We start from the raw sequence: 18,530 nt of genomic DNA, 5'->3' as shown, positions 1-18,530 counted from the left end.
AACTTCTTAACAATAAACTAGCTTAAAGGTCACCTTTAGGCTACTTTTAATCTTCATAATATGTTGGTACCTGACCTTTATGGTTCCATATAAAGAATATCAAAATAGATATGCAGTTTTAAAAAACTTTCTTTTTATATATCAAGTCAGATAAGTATATCTAAAGTGCTAACAAACCTTACCTGCAGCACCCCCCACCCACAATTCCGCTAGTTGACTCTAGTCATTCCACTATCTGTGAAGGTCACCTTCAGCACAAGTGGAAAAAAAATCAACTAATTTAAATATGGAAATTACACTACACTATACCCCATATTTAAACTATCTTATTTTCTTAATTTTTCCAGTGTGGACTTGTCAACTTTTGGCATGCCTTGACAAAAAGAGTCCAGTATTTGAAGTCTTTTTCAGGCAAAGCGTCTTTGAGTATTACCAGTGAATATATAAGATGCCACGATTGCCACTCGTCTGCCTTCATGTATGGGAAGCCCAATTCGATTTTTGCAGACAAAACAGTATACCCAGGAGGAACAATAATACCATCAGCAAGGCGTTGCATGCGGACGAGAACAGCAGCAGGGAGATAGCCAAGGTCTTTCCAAACACTGATCATATGCTTTGCTGTCCCAAGAAACAAATTGTGCATGGGATCAACAATCGTGCACCAAATGGGATCAAAGTAATGCAAATGATGCAACTCGGAAAACTGCGTGCCATTTTGCTTCTCCAAATCTGTTCTTTCTGCATTTGATTCTGCACAAGCCCACATATCAGTGTATATGGCGTTCATCTCCTTTGTTCTTGGCACCCAGCTTTCATCGTCAAACCCAGAGTAATCGATCTTACTTGATCTGGCAATCACAGAGAAGTGACGCTCGCATTTATGACAGGCATTAGTGCTTGCATGCCCTGTAAATCCAGCGGTTTTTCTTGCAGCAGGTATGTCGCAAGCTACATACATAAGGGCAGCGTGGACAATAGTACCATTGGGGAATGCGGCAGACTTTACAGTTATACCGCCATACAACTCTACCAGCTCGTCTACCAGAGGTTCCAGAAAGTTATCCATCTGGTCGATCTTTGCTTCCTTTGAACCAGACATGACATCAACAAGGATAATGTTCTCCGGCTTCATTCTTTCTTCCCTGAGCAGGTTGTTCATTGACAGATACAATGCCCTACTTGCATGTGTATGGCCTTCAAATGGTTAAAACCAATCCACATTCAATGTCAGCATCAAGGAATGGTCATGATTAACAAAAGGCTCGTTGTCTTTGTCAAGTTGCTCACTCCACATTGCACCATCGTATATGTCCAACAAGGTACTGTTAATTGTCTCCCTTGATCTCTATTGAACGATTTGATGCTCGAACCCAGATTTGGCGAAATGCTATGCAATAGAATTCTTGAGGGAGTTATATAGGAAAACCATGAGAGGGATGGGGTGATCAACTTCTGGTTCAAAGAAAAGAGGATTTCCGCAGTATGTTGGTGATGTAGTTGTGTATTTTTTGAATGTGCAATTTGGTTGGTGATTGCCTGGTAAGTAAATTGCAAAACACTTGTTGCAGACAGTGTATTTGACGATGCTTTTTGTCATAAAATTGAACCCAGTCATAGTCTTTAACGCATCAACAGTGAGCAGGAGATCGGTATCCTTATCAAAGGTAACAAGAAGATGGTAGAAGAATTTCAGCATAGCAGTTCCACCTGCTTGAACCAAGTAAAACGCCTGAAAGATAATGCCAAATAAAGCCATGAATTGACTTGTTTGAGACATGTCCTGAATTTTCAAAGAAGCAACTAAAAAGGTAAGTATTTCTGTTAATTATTTGTAACATAATTTATGTATATTTCTTTTTTAAATGTATGCATATTGGAAGCAACTATGTCTTCAAAATTTTCAACACCGGCAACCTCGACTTCACTCTCATCTTCAGACTCATCACTTGAATCAGGATTGTCATTGTCAGAAGCCAATGATGTTGCCTCAACATCAGACTCTTCGAATTGAAAAATCTTGTCTTCTCTCAAAAAAGGTACACTCTGTACAGTAGTTTTGGTTGATACAATAGAATAATTGTCTTCATCTATAGTAAAAACAGACTATTAGCTATCTAAATTATGATTTATTAAAAATACATTTTATACTCACAGTCAATTGATGTATCAGATACATCTCTCATCTCAACGTCTGTCTCTTCTTTGACAACTTCTGTATTAACTGATAATTAATAGAAAAAAATATCAGATTACAATTTATCCAGTAATGCGCATACTACTCAAATGTCATTACCTCAATTTTTTGGGCCAACGTCTAATAACTTATCAGCATAGTTATGACGCTTAAAGGTCTGTGCATTTTGCAAAATTCCACCGATTGCATTTTTGGTACATGATGAACATGTACATATAACAGTGTAGGTTTTAGTTGTAGAATTCATAACAGTAAGAATAATATTAATAATAATAAAATAATAAAGAAGTGTATACTATATTTTGTTTTTATCTTTTATATGTCTTTTATTTTTGTCATTAATAATGAGTTGATATATCTTATTCACTATTTCATTGACTACATTGAGCTTACCGTCCCTATTAGTAAGAATTACAAATGGATTTTGATACAGCAATCTTTTCTTAAAAAAAGTGTGCCTGATTATTAATGGGGTTTCAATTTAATAATCACTGATATAATGGCATAGTTTTTCTCTTTCGCATTTTTTTAACATGACATCAATTCTCGCTCATTATGGCAAGTGGTCTGTTTTGGATTTTCTTTTTCTTGTATTTTTTTATGATATCAATTCTTGCTCTTTTTTTTCAATTTTTTTGATATACTTTCTTTTTAAAAATAAGTCATATATCGTACCTTATTACATTCTAATAGAAATTGGTATGTTTTGTGATGCAATAAAAATATTATTGAATCTAAATTAGGTGCATCTATAACAACCACTGGGGAATTAGATTTCTACACATATGCGATAGTATGGGAAATTCTGAGTGACAGAATAATTAAATTCTGGAATTTGGCATTTATAGATTCTGTTCGCAATATGTTATGTTACCTGTGAGTTGTCCATATAACTTCTGAACTTATAATGATCCATATAGAGATGTAAGGTTCTTTTAAACTATTTAATCGCAGAGAGAATAATCAAATTATGGCATCTTTTTTTTTGGATGTTACATTAAATTAAACTTGATTTGAAACAGAGATTCCAATAAAAAATCTATTTTTGATAGAAAACTGTCTACTGAAATAATGATATTCTATTAGATCATTTAACAAAAGAAACAGGATTTATGTATACTGTCTTCTGAATCTAAACACTTTTATTGGACAATTATGCATGGCTAAACTATAGGATTCACACATGCCATACTACCGCAATACTTCTTGCACTTCATTTCAAATATTTTTATAGGGATTGTTTTGGAAAAATTGTTTTTATTTAAAAAAAAAGCTTCTTGCTTATAATATGTACGGCTTGACAATATATAGTCTAATCTAATATATAAGCTACTACATAATTAATATAATAACAAACCCTTTCATATATTATAATATATAAATACTTCCAATACGATAGAATCCTAAAAAGAAACGCGTGTTTACGGTATTTCACTAGTTAGAGAAGGCTAAAAAATTATTCAATTATATTAGATTATATAAATATTTATTTTTCTTTAATTTAAATAATATGTTTACTTACCAGTACTTTCGTCAGAACCAGGCATAGTGCACATTGACTGTTGTTCTGGAAGGTTTAATAAAACGCATTAGTAAAGATCATGGAATAAAGTTTGGCTTTATTACTTACCAAAGAAAACCGGTTTTCAAAGACAAGCCATTCAATCAGGTACATAGAAATGTTGGCAGTACTAACAAAGATAGAAAATAAACAAAATTAGATATAAGAATAAAATAAATAAATACATTATTCAGACTTACCAGATAAATTTCTGCTGTTGGTATATCTTTATGATGAGCTGAGAAGAGAAAAAGAAAATAATTAATAAAGAAGCACATACACAATAACCGCGTTTTACCTTTTTGTTCTTGTCCATTAATCAACATGGCAAAGACTTGTAATACTATCAGCAACCACAATAATAATAAAAGAAAAAACATTAAGAATAAATATAACAGTAGAATAATAAAAACAAATTGCTTACCAGGGTGTGAACTCAAATACATCAACCAGAATAAAAGTAAATAAAGCGGAAAAGAAACAGGAAAAAAAGAAATAAGAAAAAAATAAAGAAAAAGAAGAAAAAAAAGTAGGCTTTCAAACAGAAGGCAGTTTAGATGAGAATTGACTCTAGTAAAATACAATAGTAATAAAATGAATAGTCCGAAATTATATTGTAACACTAAGTTCTATGTTGAATATTAAAGAAGTTGTTCAAGGTTATAAAGGATTTCATAGAAAATAATATATAATCCCTTCTTTTTCTCAGCTATTTCATAAATCTACTTTATATTAACTTATTTTGTATGTATATCTTTGATTAAACAAAAATAAATATATTTCAACCCATACATTTATTTTATTTTAATAATTTATTAATGTATAAAACTTTAATAAAAATACAATAAAGAAAAAATACCTTCCAATAGCAGCAGAAAAACAGACCGTAAAGGAAAAGGAAAAGCATCTGCAAGTATATCTACCTCTGCAAACCGTGTTTTGGCTGGCCATGTTGGACCTCAAGAAATTGCCTCCAGTTTCTCATCTGCAACTATCCAAGATCAGCAATACGCAAAAATTGTTGAAATGTTTAACAAAGTAAACAATAATATCAACGGTGTCAAGGATGACATTGCTGCTGTCAATAGCAACATGGCAGCCTTTAAAAACAGGATGGGCGTTGTTGTTGACATGTCTGGAAAGACACATACGGCATTTGCAGACTTTGCAACTGTCTATGCCAACGATCAGACTCGTATGGCTAGTCTAGGACCATCTCTGATGTCATCCTATGTTCCCCAGACCTCCCTCAGTGATGTTGAGGTTTCTGTCATTATCTCGGTAATTAATATTAATATATGTTAGTATCAACAACTTATTAAACAACCTGTATTTAGGAAATCTTCGCAGAAAAGTTGTGGGACTGGAAGTTTGAGTCTGACGACCCTGCTCTTGTTGCTGAGAACGAGAGTAAGAAGAAGTGGAACTTGAACGAGAAGATTAACCACTGCGATAACGTAGCTGTTATCAATTACTTGAAGAGCTACATTAGCGCCCTAACTCGTCTAGCTGGTACTCACCCACGGGTGATAAGTGATAAAATAAAGAACAGGTACAAGCACAGTCATCGTACTTTTCACGAGTCTCCTGAGCAGAAGGCCAAGAAAAACAGCAAGGGGGGAGCAAACAGTCGTACTCTTCAGGTTTGTATATACTATATAAAAATTAATTGATATATTACTATTTTCTCAAGCTACAATCTATATAGCCAGATGTCTATCCAACGCAAGTCGACATACATGGACAACTGGGTAGCCATTGATGCTGCAATAGGATATAAGACTGGAAACTCTGTTGAGAAGACCTATCTCAAACTCTTTCAGAAGGATGCCATGTCTGATGGTGAGTCGGATATTGAGATTGTGGACAATCTTCTATGACGGTGTTTGCATGTGGCTTGCCCCACTTGGAGAAGTGAAGAGGTAAATAATATTTAGAATAAATAAATAAGTTTTATAACAAGAAAAATAAAGAACTAATAAAAATAAATACAGTTCAACAGATTGTTGACAATGGTTGACAACATTAATCGTACCCATCACGTGTCAAATGCAGGCGTGGGAACAAAGCTAAGAATGAACAGATATTCAGCAACATTGTCGCCTTGCTCTGTTTCTGCCACCCTGTCCCAGTCATTGTCTCGCTAGGCAATCAACGATAAATAAACATTTTCTTTTTTACTATGTTCTGTTGTAGTGCCAAATAGTAATAATTGAAATTGAATTGATTAAAGAAAATAATAATAATAGAGGATAAATATATAAGTAAGTATGTGTATGAGAATTAATAGTAAATTTTTTTTGGTAAAGGAATTGCAAGTTTTTTGTTAACGTTTTTTGTAGTTTTATAATCTACTATTGCAACTGTTAGGAGAATCCGATGTACAAGCAGAATGCTTTGAAAACCTTGCTTATAGAATTCATTCTGTAACAACTCAACTCCTTCTAATTCTCTTGTTTTGTCAGAAGTGGATTTGAACCATTTGACAAATGCAAATACATGCTGACTACTATGGGAATTTCTGTATGTTAGAGAAGAAACAGTTGGCCTAAAATTGTGAATGAAAAGGTATTGAATCTCTCCAACATACACATGTTCTGACCCAGTTCGTTCAGTGAAATATGATTGTATGTATGATCCGTGGCTATTCGTTCCAATGCACCCTTTGTAGCTTTGCCCAAGAAGATCAATGGACTTCACCATTTCGATTCAGTCATTGACAAAAGATGAGTTATCAATTACATCTTTGCAACCTGAGATCTGTTAATTCTTGTATGCAGCTTGATAGTATCTTACAAGACAATCATATTCATGTTTTGGCATAAATGATAATGGTTTTGTTTTCAATGGCAGGGGCTCCTTTCCATGAATTGTCATTGAAAGATCCCATGAAGCTTCAAGATATTCAGAAATTGAGAAAGAGTGGAAGAGGTAGGTGTTGTTGTTGTTGATAGTAAACTTATCAAAAATTTCAAAACATGCAAGTGCATGCATAGGTTTCAGAAGTGGACAAACAAAATCTCTCTTCCATGACTCTTCAATGAACTGTCTCATAAATGTCAGTTCAAACCTATTTCTTCGATTGGTCTTGATATTTTTCAGGACACTATTGTACCTTTCAAAGCTGAAAAGCTAATAGCCATAGATGGGTCCAAATTCAATCATTGTTTGGTGTAAGTGCAGATGCAAGTGCATATTAGGAGAGAGAAGGTCCAGGTCGTACAATGTCTCACACCCTTTACAGAATTCTTCTAAGCATTTGTGTCCTTTCTCAATGTCTTCTTTGGAAACACTAGGCTTGGTGAAGTATCTACATGCATTAACAAACTCTATCCAGTTATTGAACTCTGACAATAACAACACATCCCTTAGAACTACAGAAGAGTATACAAGGCACCCAGACTTCCACTCATCAGCCTTCATATAGGGAAATTTCTTGGCAATCTTTGTCCCAAGTAATATGTAATCAGGTGGCAACACTACCTTCTCATCAGCCTTTTGCATGGCAACAAGTTTTTTATTGTCAATTAATCCATCCGCAACTCATCTCTCCAGCATTCTTTTGGTAGTGCCTAAGAATAGATTGTGCATGGGATCGATGATTGTGCAGCAGACAATATCAAAGTACTGAAGACAATGCAGTTTGGACCAGCAAACATCATGTGCAACTTCAAGACGCTGTCTCTCAGCTGGTTTGGTTGCATTTCTCTAGATCTCTGCATTCTTACAATTGTCATTTTTAGTGCAAAGGAGCCACTTTGAGAAATTGAATCCAGAATAATCAATGGAACTCGTTTCAGCCAATCTCAAAAATTGACACTTACACTTGTGGCATGCATTTGTACTTGTATGGGATGTGAACCCACATACTTTCCTTGCAGCAGGTATATCACAGGCAACTATGAGAAGGGCTGCTTTGATAGAAGTACCATTTGGACATTGGTGAGTCTTAATCTTAATACCTTTGTACAGCTCCATCAACTCATCCACAAATGATTTCAGATAATTATTTATGTCAGAAGTGCTCGCTTCTTTAAGCCCTGACATTAACCTAACAAGAATCATGTTCTCCTTCTTGAACTGCTCACTGTGTGGAATATTGTTGATTGCAAGATATATGGCACCACAGGAGTAGGTAACATCATCGAATGGCTGAAACCAGTCAATATTCAGCATGTGCATAAGTGATTGCTTGGTATCAACAAAAGATATAACATCTACATCTACTATCTCATTCCACATCGCACCATTATATATGTCAAACAAAGTGCTATACATTTTTGGGCTGCGGTTCCATGAGTTGATCTTGTTTTCAAAATCTGGGCATTGAAAAAACGTCTTTAAGGCTTTCTTAACAGAGTGAAATACATATGTCTTTTTGGGTGCTTTTGATCTGGGACCAGACTTGAACAAGTAGTTGCCACACAAGGAGGTTTTACCAAAATTGGGTAATGTACAATGCAAAGGGGCGGCTTCATTATCATATATGGCATGGCATTTGCTATATGCAATATACTTCTTGACACCACTTGTTAACGCTTCAAATCTGGCCAAACGTTTGAGGCCAGCAACACTCACAGGAAGGTGGAATGAGTCAAACAAAAACTGCAGGATCTTGTTGATTATGGGAATCAGGTTTACAGATTTTTCATCCACAACATATAGTGAGACAAAAAGAGCAACCAAAATAATAATGAATCAGTGAATCAAATTCAATTCTGAGATTGATTCTAATGAAGAATCTTTAATTTGATTTTTTTAAAGAATGTTGATTAACTCTCTATTTTCTAGAATATAATATTATCTAAAGCTGTGTACCTACCTTCATCATTGTCCATCTCAACATTGGATTTATCTTCATATTCTTCTTCTTCTTCGTAAGTGTCACTTGTATACTGGACATTATCTTTAGGGCCAAACACGCAATCCGTTTCAGAGAAAGGTTAGTTTCTTGTCGGTATATCTAAAATGTCATTTGTGTCATTTAGGTCTACAAAAGCAGAATGTTAGACCCAAATAAATCAATTTAATAAAATAAGTTTTCTTACTTCTAAGCTCAGAATTGATTTCAACATCTTCCTGTTCAAATTCAAAACTATCTTCCTCTTGATTTACAGGCTCAGAAACAGCACTACTAATTGTATTGCATGTGTCTTCATGGGCTACACATTTATTATTATTAGTGTTAGTATTATTATTATTATTATTATTATTATTATTATATAAAATAATAAAAAAGGAAATGATATAAAATAAAATAAAATAAAATAAAATAAAGTGAAGTAAAGCAAATGTATTAACCGTACGCGTTTAAACATGTGTAATATCATGATTATCTTTTTCTTGATGATGTTTAAATGTTTTAACAGATACATGATTGAATCCTAGTGTCTTGCTTTTACAGATAGAGCATTGACACTCTTTTCTAACAGTTGGTTTGCGAATAGAAGCCATTTTAAAATGAAAAGAAAGGTTTACAATAGTATTTAATAGTAAAGAAAGAGACTTCAAAGAAAACACACTTTTATTTCATTTGAGTTTGATGTTGCATTCTAATGCTACACAGCTGCCAGTAGCCAATAGAGTAGCTTAAAATACTATTCAAATACTTTACTCACAAAAGTGAGCTGAACTACAATTTTACCTATTCTGTTTATCAGAACTTAGGTATACTTTACATATGTGAAATTGATCTGTTTTTGCAGTGTGTTGTACATGTGTGTATGCTGATTCAATGCCTCCTTTGCAAATACTAGGCACTACCAGGATTTGGCAGGCCTTCACAAAAAGTATTCAGTTGCCAAATTTCTTTTTTGGTAACACACCCTTGAGTACAACAGGAGAGTATACCAAGCACTACGACTTCCACTTATCAGCCTTCATATAAGGAAATCACTTGCCAATCTTGTTTTGTAACATCATGTAATCTGGAGGCAGCACAATTTTCTTGACAGATTTCTGCATGGCAGCAAGTTTCTTGTTGTTAATTATTCCATCTGCAACCCATCTATCCATCATTATCTTGGTAGTTCTAAGGAACAGATTATGCATAAGGTTGACGATTGTGTACTAGACAATGTCAAAGTACTAGAGACAATGCAGTTCGGACCAGTGAATATCATTTTCAACTTCAAGACACTGTCTCTCAGATGATTTGGTTGCATTTCTCCAGATCTCTGCATTCTTACAATTATCATTCTTAGTGCAAAGAAGTCACTTGGAGAAATCAAATCCGGAATAATTGACAGAGCTTGTTCCATTTAACTAAATAAATTTACGGTTGCATTTATGGTATGCATTGGTGCTGATGTGAGATGTGAACCCACATACTTTTCTTGTGGCAGGGATATCACATGCGACCATGAAAAGAGCATCATGAATAGAGATATCTTCTAGGTGTTGATGAGTTCTGATTTTCATACCTTTGTACAACAACTCCAATTCATCGACAAGAGGTTTCAGATAGTTGTTAATATCTGATTTACTTGATTCTTTAGATTTTGGTGTAATAATCTAAATAAAAGAAGAGACTTGGAAAGTACAATGAAACTTCTTTTTTATGAAAATTGAGAGAGGATCAAAACATTGTGATCTTTTGCTCTCTTTATATACATTTTAATCTAAGGACTGTCTTATTTGTTTCAATAATTTAATTGTGTGTCTTTGGGTCCAGTCACACTCTTTTTTATAACATTGATATTCCGCCTACTCAGGAGTACCTGTGGACTTCACATCTGGAATTAATCCAACAAGGATGATATTTTTCTTCTTAAAATGCATGTTACAAGAAAGATTGTTTATAACAAGATAAATCACCCCACATGAATATGTTTTTCCATCAAATGGTTGGAACTGATCGATATTAAAAGTAAACATTATAGAGTGGTCATTGTTTACAAAAGGGACACTATTGACATCCAACAAGCTGTTTTACATAGCGTTATTGTATATGTCAAACATCATTCTATCTATTTTTGGACCACAATTCCAAGAGTTGATAGCACTTTTAAAGCGAGGGCAACAAAAAAACATTTTCAATGACGATACAATTGAATGATATATATGTCTTTTTTGGAATTCTTGACTCAGATCTACTTTTGAATAAGGGTGTTTTACACAATAGGTTACTACCAAAAACAGGAGACATGCAATATACTGTGACAGATTCATTGTTGCTGTAGACTATATGACATTTACCACAAGCTATATACTTCTTAATTTTTTTTATTAATGCACTTAATTCTGAAAGTTGCTTGAGCCCAAAAATGCTTAATGGAAGATGGAATGAATTGTTAAACAATTCAAGAATCTTATTGACAATAGAAATAAAGATTACTGTGCCTTCATTGGCAACGTATAAGAATACAAATAAGACAGTAGCAATTACAATGAAATGGTAGATCAAACTCAATTCTGAGATGAACTTGAAAGAATTTTTTTTTAAAAAAAAAAAGAACAATCAATTAATTTTCTTTTTATTTCTCATGGACAGCATTACTTAAAATTTACTATGCAAACCTTTATCATCACTCATATTATCATCACTCTCATCTTCTTTACCATCAAAATTATTGCTTGCTGCATACTCATTGCCTTTAATACCAAATACAGCATTAGATTCAGAAAGAGATAAGTCTTTTATCTGAGCAGACATTTCTATCTCTTCTATGCTATCATTCAATCCTATCAAAATGGGAATATTAGATAAAAACAATTTTAAAGAATAAAAAAAAGTTTTATTTTACTAAAAACATAAACTATATCATATTCATTATTTTCATATTCAAAATGAATTTCATTATGGCTGACAACCTCAGGTATTTCTTCAACTACATTACTTTCTGTATTTCAATTAATAAATTGTATCAATTATTATCATATTAAAAATAAAAGTAAAAAAAAAATATTTTTTCTACATCTGTTGGTTTGCCCCCTGATTGCAATTTGTTCATCTCTTTTATGACATTTAAGCGTTTGAGAAAATATGATATTATATTCTCCTGCTTTAATTCTGCATACTAGACAGTAGCATTTAAACTTTTTGGTTGAGATATGGCTGGGAGACATTTTAATAAAAAAAAGATAAATATGTTTATGAGTTGAAAAGTAAAGAAGAGAAATATAAAGTAGTTTATTTTTTATTTATTTAGGCTTAGTATTTTTCTCAGATGCTACACAAATTGGTATAGACAATTAAATCGACCACTTCTCTTGTCAAATATTTAATTCATAAAAACCAGTTGAGACGCAATTTTATGTTTTCTTTCACTCGAAATTAGATTTGCTTAACATATGTGAAAGTAGACACTTTTCCAGTGATAGCTTCTGAGAGTTGAACCAGCGATCTTTTTGTAACACATACAACATGTACACTTATTGTACAAAGTTTACAACTACGCGTTAATAGTTCAATGGTAGAATTTCAGCCTTCCAAGCTGAAGGTCGGGGTTCGATTCCCCGTTGACGCACATTTTAATGTGCCAACTTGAGGAAGCCTCTTATTTTCTCCTATAGAGAGTTTGAATTTGTCAAGTCTCAATCTGATATTTCTTTTCTGGCACTTGTAACTAAGTCGCAGAATCAATACCACTGGGGATTGTTAACTTTTTAAGAACAAAGATTCTTTGTAGTAAATGTATTTCTTGACTATTTATATAAAATAATAATTGATTTCTGGCTAAAAGAATAGCTATGATAATATATCTTAGATGCTTGTTGTCCAGTAATATCTTCTACAAGTATATTCACTATCTCAAACATCTAAAACATATGTGAAAGACCAATCAGCAAAGTCAAGATCTTTTACCCTAAAAAGTCAACTCTTAGAGCATTAACAGTAGTTACATTATTGAAAATATTATATATAGTGTAATTCAGTCACATTGGGGATTTAATACCAGTTAAAAACAGATTGCCAAATTGTGGTTATATTATCAAGGAACATTATAAATGTTACATGGCCAGTTATTATTTTTTATTGCTGTTTTTTTTATTTCTTTCTTTACTACTACTTTCTTTTTACTTCTACACTTTTATGTACACCAATAAAAATGAACAACAACCTTATTACTGCATTTTTTGAAGAAGAAGAACGTGATAAAGAATTATGTATTACCATCAGCAGCTTCCTATTGGACGAGCTTACCCACAACTACTCTGACAATGATATTAAAAAATATATCCCAAAGAAGCGCCATACTATGATCTTCCGTGATAGACAGCAAGACCACAATCAGCTGTTCAAGAATTATTTTGATGAAAGTATAATCTATACTGACAAACAATTCTGTAGGCATTTTAGAATGAACAGATCATTGTTTATGCGAGTTCTGAAGGCTGTCAAAGACTATGACAGATACTTTGAGCAAAAGTTAGATGCTGCTCATAGACCTGGATTCTCTCCTATCCAGAAGGTAATCGTAGCTATCTGCTAGCTAGCATATGGACTTCCTGCCAATTCCATGAACAAATTGTTCAGAATGACAGAGTCAACTGCTCTTAAGTGTCTGAAGCGTTTCTGTGCTGCAGCTGTATCTGTTTTTGATGATGGGTATTTGAGAGCACCAAATAAAGAGGATTTAAAACGACTTCTTCAAGAAGAGGAATCAAGAGAGTTTTCCGAAATGCTAGGTTCTCTCGATTGCATGTACTGGAAGTGGAAGAACTGTCTCACTGCTTGGCATGGGCAATACGGTGGAAAGAAGAAGACTCTTCCCATCATTTTGAAAGCTGCTGCTTCATATGACCTCTGGATCTGATATTCTTTCTTTGGCTTGTCTGGATCCTTGAATGATATCAATGTCTTGAACCAGTCTCACCTTTTTGAGGATACACTTGTGCCAAATAAATCACAGTCAGATTCCTTGATTTCTAGTCCCAAATAAACTACATATCAGCTTCTTTACATTATATCTTCTAAAGAACTCAACTAAATAAAATGAAACTTCGTTTTATTATAGATATAAATATATATATTATAGAAATAAAAAAATAAGATAGGGTCTAATATGTTTGTGTGGTCACCACAAGCTTTTATAACTGCTTGAACTCTATCCAGCATACTTGCTACAAGAGTACAAAGAAGTTCTGGGTCAAGTCTCTCCCACTCCTGAAGAATACAAGTCTTGAGCTCTTCAACATTGTTTATAGAGGCCTTTCTCTCTTGAACATTGGCTTTTAGGGCATGCCAGACGTGCTCAATGGGGTTCAAATCTGAACTTTGTGATGGCCAGTAGTCAAAACGTTTAATTTCCCAATGGTTTTTCTACCACGTCATATAAGACCCAGTATGTCAACTAGCACCATCTTCTTAGAATGTAAACATAGTGTCCTGTTCATCATTCAATTTCTTATAACAGAGATTTAAGTCCTTAGATAAACAATTGACACATGCGTCTTGGTCTACTGACTCTTCAAGAAATGATAATGGTCTGAGATCACCAGCTCAGAAACAACCCCACACCATTATGGAACCCTTTCCATACTTCTCTGTTGTTAGTGTATGACGTTTCTGGTGTCTCTTCCCTCGCTTACAAATCATGGCTGGATCAGAATCATTGCTCTTCAGCATAAATCTCGACTGATCTGACCACACCACCCTACTACAGTCCTCAATCCAAAGTTGGCTCTAGCTTTGGCCCAACGCAACTGATTCTTCTTCTGTTTATGGGTTAAGTTTGGCTTAGAAACAGGGGTGTAAGAACCAAAGCCTTTGACCTTAAGGTATTGGATAACTGTGTCTCTACAGATGATGATACCTGCAGCTGTCATATTTCTTTGATGATATACATAACTCTCGAAAGGGTTATGGCTCACGCTCAAGCAAAGGCTTGTAACATTCATGACACTAAGTTTCTTAGATCTCCCAGATCTGGTCTTTGGTTTTGCAGTACCAGTTTCTTCCCAATGTTTGATAGTGGTGTTGATTGCTGTTCTAGGGATACCCATGTGGTTTGCAATCTCAGTTGGGATATTTTTGGTTTTATATAGCCAAATAATGCCACCATGCTCAAACTCTGACAATTCACATCTTTTTGAAAGGCTTCTGGTTCTTTTATTTCTTGATGACATGAGTGATTTAGTTTTAAGAAAAGGTTCTGCAAAAGGAAAAAAAATGGTGTGCTCTAAAAAGAGGTGTATTTCTGAGGAAGTAACAATGTTTTATCTTGTCGGAGAATATAACTGATAGAAAAGGCCCTGAAGTTAACTTCACCATCAATAGCAATACTTATAGCCAGGGATATTACTTGATGGATGACATATACCCAACCTACGCTGCATTTGTTAAAAGCTTTAATGACCCTCAGTCTGCAAAACACAAGGTACTTGCATTTATATTGTATTGTTATTTATTATATTCACTAAGCACTTATCTTCTTTAAGAACTTTGCAAAGGCACAAGAGGCAGTCAGAAAGGATGTAGAGTGTGCATTTGGTATATTGCAGGCACATTTTGCAATAGTTGTTGAGCTAGCAAGAATGTGAAGTCAGGAAACTCTGCATGACATTACAACTACTTGCATAATCTTACACAATATGATTGTAGAGAATAGTAGAGGAGAGAAAGAAGATGTTGGTGAAAGTAATGGAGTAGAAAGAGAAGTTGTGGGAGAAAGATCTGAGGTGGATACTTCCTTGACTGGAATGACGTCCTTGATATCCAGATCAGAGATAGTGCTCCCAGATGGAAGCTTTGCAAGTTTCATCCAAAGATATATGGCAATTTGAAACTGTGAGCAGTACTTTCAGTTGAGACACGATCTTATAGAAAGCCTGTAGCAAAGAAAAGGAAATTCATTAATAAAATAAAATAAAAATTAAAATCAGATATATTTATTATTTTTACTTTTCCTTTGTGCAAACTAATTGCCATCACAATCCTCTCCTTTGCTACTAATATCAAAGAGATTGCTGCTCATACTGTCATTATTACTGATAGGAGTATTCACTATACCTCTTTCCTGAACTTTCTTCTTCAAGTCCAACATCATCTGACAGCTGACAGGATCTGCAATCAAAGAAGTATCAATCAACAGAACCTTTATGTCCTGAGTCCTTTGAAGGATGGCATTTTTCTCTCTTATGGCCTTTGCCACCAAAACATTAGACTCCATAGTCTTTTTTAGGAGCTTCTTGCGCTCATTACCCTTTGCAATACTTTCTGAATGCAACACAATCAGTCTCTCAATGTTCTTCTCCCACTTTCTTTTAGTCGCCTCTTGCTCCTTGGCAAACTTTCTTCCAGCTGAGCGAGCTAGAAACTCCTCTTCGTCTATACCCTCACCAATTGGGTTAGGGGCAGAGGCTGCCACTTTAAGATTTCTTCCCTTATTTTTGGCTGGAGCACTTAGCTTTCATTTTGGGTGTCTAGCCAAGATTCTGAAGCAGTGACAAAGGTTGAACTTCGTTTTTGTCTCAACGAAGTACATCTCATCTGCCTTTGCCTCCTAAACTTTTATTTAACTACTGTGGACAGCATAATATGTATTATCTATATTTCAATAACTTACATTCCATTCGTTGTTGGTGCCACTGGAATTTGAGTGCACTATAGCCAACAAGATACTGACATACTTGTTTACACCCTTGTTTATAATTTGCCAGCAAGCAGGCAAAGAATATTCATTATGCGGAATGCAGCCCTCAGGAGCATACTCATGGTAATGGTTAGTTATTTTTCCCAAAAAGTATCTCCCTTTGTTCAACATCTTGAATTGCATTCAAGGCAATGCAAAGGTATGAATGACAGAGCTGTTTATCTTCAGCAATAGTGAAGTTTTTTCTTGGGTCTTCTACATATATATAGACAATATTTATAGCCAGAATTATATAATCATAACTCTTAACATTAGTATTATAGTCATATACATTGCAATTGCAACATTACTTTTGCCAGAAGTGTTGGCTTCAAGGTTAACAGTGTTGGGAAGGTTGCTCATTATAGCTTTTTTTTATATTTCTTTTGTGGAAGAGTGAAAGAAAAAATTTAAAAAAATTAATATTGATTTATAATGTAACACTACATGTAATGTTCCTGACCCTAAAAGTCGATTACATTATCTATAATGTTTGTTGTAAGTGAGTATTGACTACTCCTGTTATTGAGAATAAGTCTGAAGGAAATAATATAAGGCCTTGGCTATTCCAGTCAAAAGTGTCTACCAATTACTTTATTATTTAATACACAGGTTTAGCATGCATAATAGTGATTATATTTCATATAATGATATCACCATAATATGAGATACATCAGTGGATTATTATAAGCATAATTATAACTCATAAACATATTTACTTTCGATGTTAATATTTCATTGAGACTACATACATTTATATAATTAATCATATATTAATTATCCCAAGATCACATTGCTCTGATTAAGGCTCAGATAGGATCGATTACCTGACCCCAGTCATATAATTTTCCTGATCCAAAATAATATAAATAGCAGTAGTAGTTCAGTGTAAGAACCTGGTAAAACTTTGATACAAAACCTTTTCTCAATAAACAAAACCTACACAAGTTCTCACAAATCTTCGTTCCTAATCTCAAATCTTCAATTCTTCCTCTTAAAAACTTCTTCAACTTCAACCACCACAACAACTACAAAGGCAAGTATTTCTGTTAATTATTTGTAACACAATTTATGTATATTTCTTTTTTAAATGTATGCATACTGGAAGCAACTATGTCCAAAATTTTCAACACCAGCAACCTCGACTTCACTCTCATCTTCAGACTCATCGCTTGAATCAGGATTGCCATTGTCAGAAGCCAATGATGTTGTCTTGACATCAGACTCTTCGAATTGAAAAATCTCGTCTTCTCTCAAAAAAGATACACTCTGTACAGTAGTTTCGGCTGATATAATAGAATAATTGTCTTCATCTATAGTAGAAACAGACTATTAGCTATCTAAATTATGATTTATTAAAAATACATTTTATACTTACAGTCAATCAATGTATCAGATACATCTCCCATCTCAATGTGTGTTTCTTATTTGACAACTTCTGTATTAACTGATAATTAACAGAAAAAGAATATCAGATTACAATTTATCCAGTAATGTGCATACTACTCAAATGTCATTTACCTCGATTTTTTGAGCCAATGTCTAATAACTTATTAGCATCGTTATGACGCTTAAAGGTCTGTGCATTTTGCAAAATTCCACCAATTGCATTTTTGGTACATGATGAACATGTACATATAACAGTGTAGATTTTAGTTGTAGAATTCATAACAGTAAGAATAATATTAATAATAATAAAATAATAAAGAAGTGTATACTATATTTTGTTTTTATCTTTTATATGTCTTTTATTTTTGTCATTAATAATGAGTTGATATATCTTATTCACTATTTCATTGACTGCATTGAGCTTACTATTCCTATTAGTAAGAATTACAAATGGATTTTGATATAGCAATCTTTTCTTAAAAAAAGTGTGCCTGATTATTAATGGGGTTTCAATTTAATAATCACTGATATAATGGCGTAGTTTTTCTCTTTTGCGTTTTTTTAACATGACATCAATTCTCGCTCATTTTGGCAAGTGGTCTGTTTTGGATTTTCTTTTTCTTGTATTTTTTTATGACATCAATTCTTGCTTTTTTTTCAATTTTTTTTGATATACTTTCTTATTAAAAATAAGTCATATATTGTAACTTATTATATTCTAAAAGAAATCGGTATTTTTTGTGATGTAATAAAAATATTATTGAATCTAAATTAGGTGTATCTGTAACAACAAGTTTTTCCTTCCAGA

General features: G+C 33.6%; 11 protein-coding genes and 1 non-coding gene across 12 annotated transcripts; 3 read left to right on the top strand and 9 right to left on the bottom strand.

Moving 5' to 3' along the window:
- Positions 1-334: 334 nt before the first annotated feature.
- Positions 335-1,162, bottom strand: PHYBLDRAFT_151292 (hypothetical protein; the record flags this gene model as incomplete). Its single annotated transcript, XM_018432657.1, has 1 exon — positions 335-1,162. The coding sequence occupies one exon, from the start codon at positions 1,160-1,162 to the stop codon at positions 335-337; it is 828 nt and encodes a 275-aa protein (XP_018285803.1).
- Positions 1,163-1,207: 45 nt separating this feature from the next.
- PHYBLDRAFT_151291 (hypothetical protein) lies at positions 1,208-4,074 on the bottom strand (the record flags this gene model as incomplete). Its single annotated transcript, XM_018432656.1, has 8 exons — positions 1,208-1,348; positions 1,430-1,783; positions 1,888-2,090; positions 2,156-2,224; positions 3,720-3,764; positions 3,824-3,888; positions 3,959-3,996; positions 4,057-4,074. The coding sequence occupies 8 exons, from the start codon at positions 4,072-4,074 to the stop codon at positions 1,208-1,210; spliced, it is 933 nt and encodes a 310-aa protein (XP_018285802.1).
- A 315-nt stretch (positions 4,075-4,389) lies between these two features.
- On the top strand, positions 4,390-5,638 carry PHYBLDRAFT_151290 (hypothetical protein; the record flags this gene model as incomplete). Its single annotated transcript, XM_018432655.1, has 4 exons — positions 4,390-4,417; positions 4,609-5,039; positions 5,096-5,401; positions 5,471-5,638. 4 exons carry the CDS (start codon positions 4,390-4,392, stop codon positions 5,636-5,638), a joined length of 933 nt encoding a protein of 310 aa, XP_018285801.1.
- Positions 5,639-5,796: 158 nt separating this feature from the next.
- On the bottom strand, positions 5,797-6,812 carry PHYBLDRAFT_151289 (hypothetical protein; the record flags this gene model as incomplete). The annotated part of the gene is made up of 4 exons (XM_018432654.1): positions 5,797-5,901; positions 6,114-6,279; positions 6,349-6,452; positions 6,555-6,812. The coding sequence occupies 4 exons, from the start codon at positions 6,810-6,812 to the stop codon at positions 5,797-5,799; spliced, it is 633 nt and encodes a 210-aa protein (XP_018285800.1).
- Positions 6,813-6,890: 78 nt separating this feature from the next.
- On the bottom strand, positions 6,891-7,262 carry PHYBLDRAFT_151288 (hypothetical protein; the record flags this gene model as incomplete). Its single annotated transcript, XM_018432653.1, has 1 exon — positions 6,891-7,262. One exon carries the CDS (start codon positions 7,260-7,262, stop codon positions 6,891-6,893), a length of 372 nt encoding a protein of 123 aa, XP_018285799.1.
- A 39-nt stretch (positions 7,263-7,301) lies between these two features.
- Positions 7,302-9,212, bottom strand: PHYBLDRAFT_151287 (hypothetical protein; the record flags this gene model as incomplete). Its single annotated transcript, XM_018432652.1, has 5 exons — positions 7,302-7,447; positions 7,583-8,331; positions 8,577-8,664; positions 8,807-8,920; positions 9,161-9,212. The coding sequence occupies 5 exons, from the start codon at positions 9,210-9,212 to the stop codon at positions 7,302-7,304; spliced, it is 1,149 nt and encodes a 382-aa protein (XP_018285798.1).
- A 438-nt stretch (positions 9,213-9,650) lies between these two features.
- Positions 9,651-11,825, bottom strand: PHYBLDRAFT_72167 (hypothetical protein; the record flags this gene model as incomplete). The annotated part of the gene is made up of 7 exons (XM_018442610.1): positions 9,651-9,827; positions 10,089-10,271; positions 10,575-10,683; positions 10,877-10,940; positions 11,268-11,441; positions 11,504-11,587; positions 11,675-11,825. 7 exons carry the CDS (start codon positions 11,823-11,825, stop codon positions 9,651-9,653), a joined length of 942 nt encoding a protein of 313 aa, XP_018285797.1.
- A 330-nt stretch (positions 11,826-12,155) lies between these two features.
- PHYBLDRAFT_t240 lies at positions 12,156-12,226 on the top strand. Its single transcript has one exon. It is a non-coding gene; the product is annotated as a tRNA-Gly (tRNA).
- Positions 12,227-13,770: 1,544 nt separating this feature from the next.
- Positions 13,771-13,986, bottom strand: PHYBLDRAFT_101143 (hypothetical protein; the record flags this gene model as incomplete). The annotated part of the gene is made up of 1 exon (XM_018427626.1): positions 13,771-13,986. A coding segment is annotated over one exon (216 nt), but the record flags the coding sequence as incomplete, so codon positions are not given.
- A 1,021-nt stretch (positions 13,987-15,007) lies between these two features.
- On the top strand, positions 15,008-15,485 carry PHYBLDRAFT_72164 (hypothetical protein; the record flags this gene model as incomplete). Its single annotated transcript, XM_018442609.1, has 3 exons — positions 15,008-15,079; positions 15,141-15,192; positions 15,304-15,485. The coding sequence occupies 3 exons, from the start codon at positions 15,008-15,010 to the stop codon at positions 15,483-15,485; spliced, it is 306 nt and encodes a 101-aa protein (XP_018285795.1).
- A 134-nt stretch (positions 15,486-15,619) lies between these two features.
- Positions 15,620-16,696, bottom strand: PHYBLDRAFT_151282 (hypothetical protein; the record flags this gene model as incomplete). The annotated part of the gene is made up of 5 exons (XM_018432651.1): positions 15,620-16,068; positions 16,150-16,204; positions 16,268-16,411; positions 16,464-16,549; positions 16,645-16,696. 5 exons carry the CDS (start codon positions 16,694-16,696, stop codon positions 15,620-15,622), a joined length of 786 nt encoding a protein of 261 aa, XP_018285794.1.
- Positions 16,697-17,068: 372 nt separating this feature from the next.
- On the bottom strand, positions 17,069-18,002 carry PHYBLDRAFT_174078 (hypothetical protein; the record flags this gene model as incomplete). The annotated part of the gene is made up of 5 exons (XM_018437180.1): positions 17,069-17,077; positions 17,161-17,272; positions 17,436-17,646; positions 17,712-17,756; positions 17,855-18,002. The coding sequence occupies 5 exons, from the start codon at positions 18,000-18,002 to the stop codon at positions 17,069-17,071; spliced, it is 525 nt and encodes a 174-aa protein (XP_018285793.1).
- Positions 18,003-18,530: the final 528 nt, after the last annotated feature.

This window comes from Phycomyces blakesleeanus (genome assembly GCF_001638985.1).
Source record: "Phycomyces blakesleeanus NRRL 1555(-) unplaced genomic scaffold PHYBLscaffold_28, whole genome shotgun sequence".
Lineage (NCBI taxonomy): Eukaryota > Fungi > Mucoromycota > Mucoromycetes > Mucorales > Phycomycetaceae > Phycomyces > Phycomyces blakesleeanus.
Note: the sequence above shows the minus strand (reverse complement) of the source record. Positions and strands in the feature narration are given on the sequence as shown.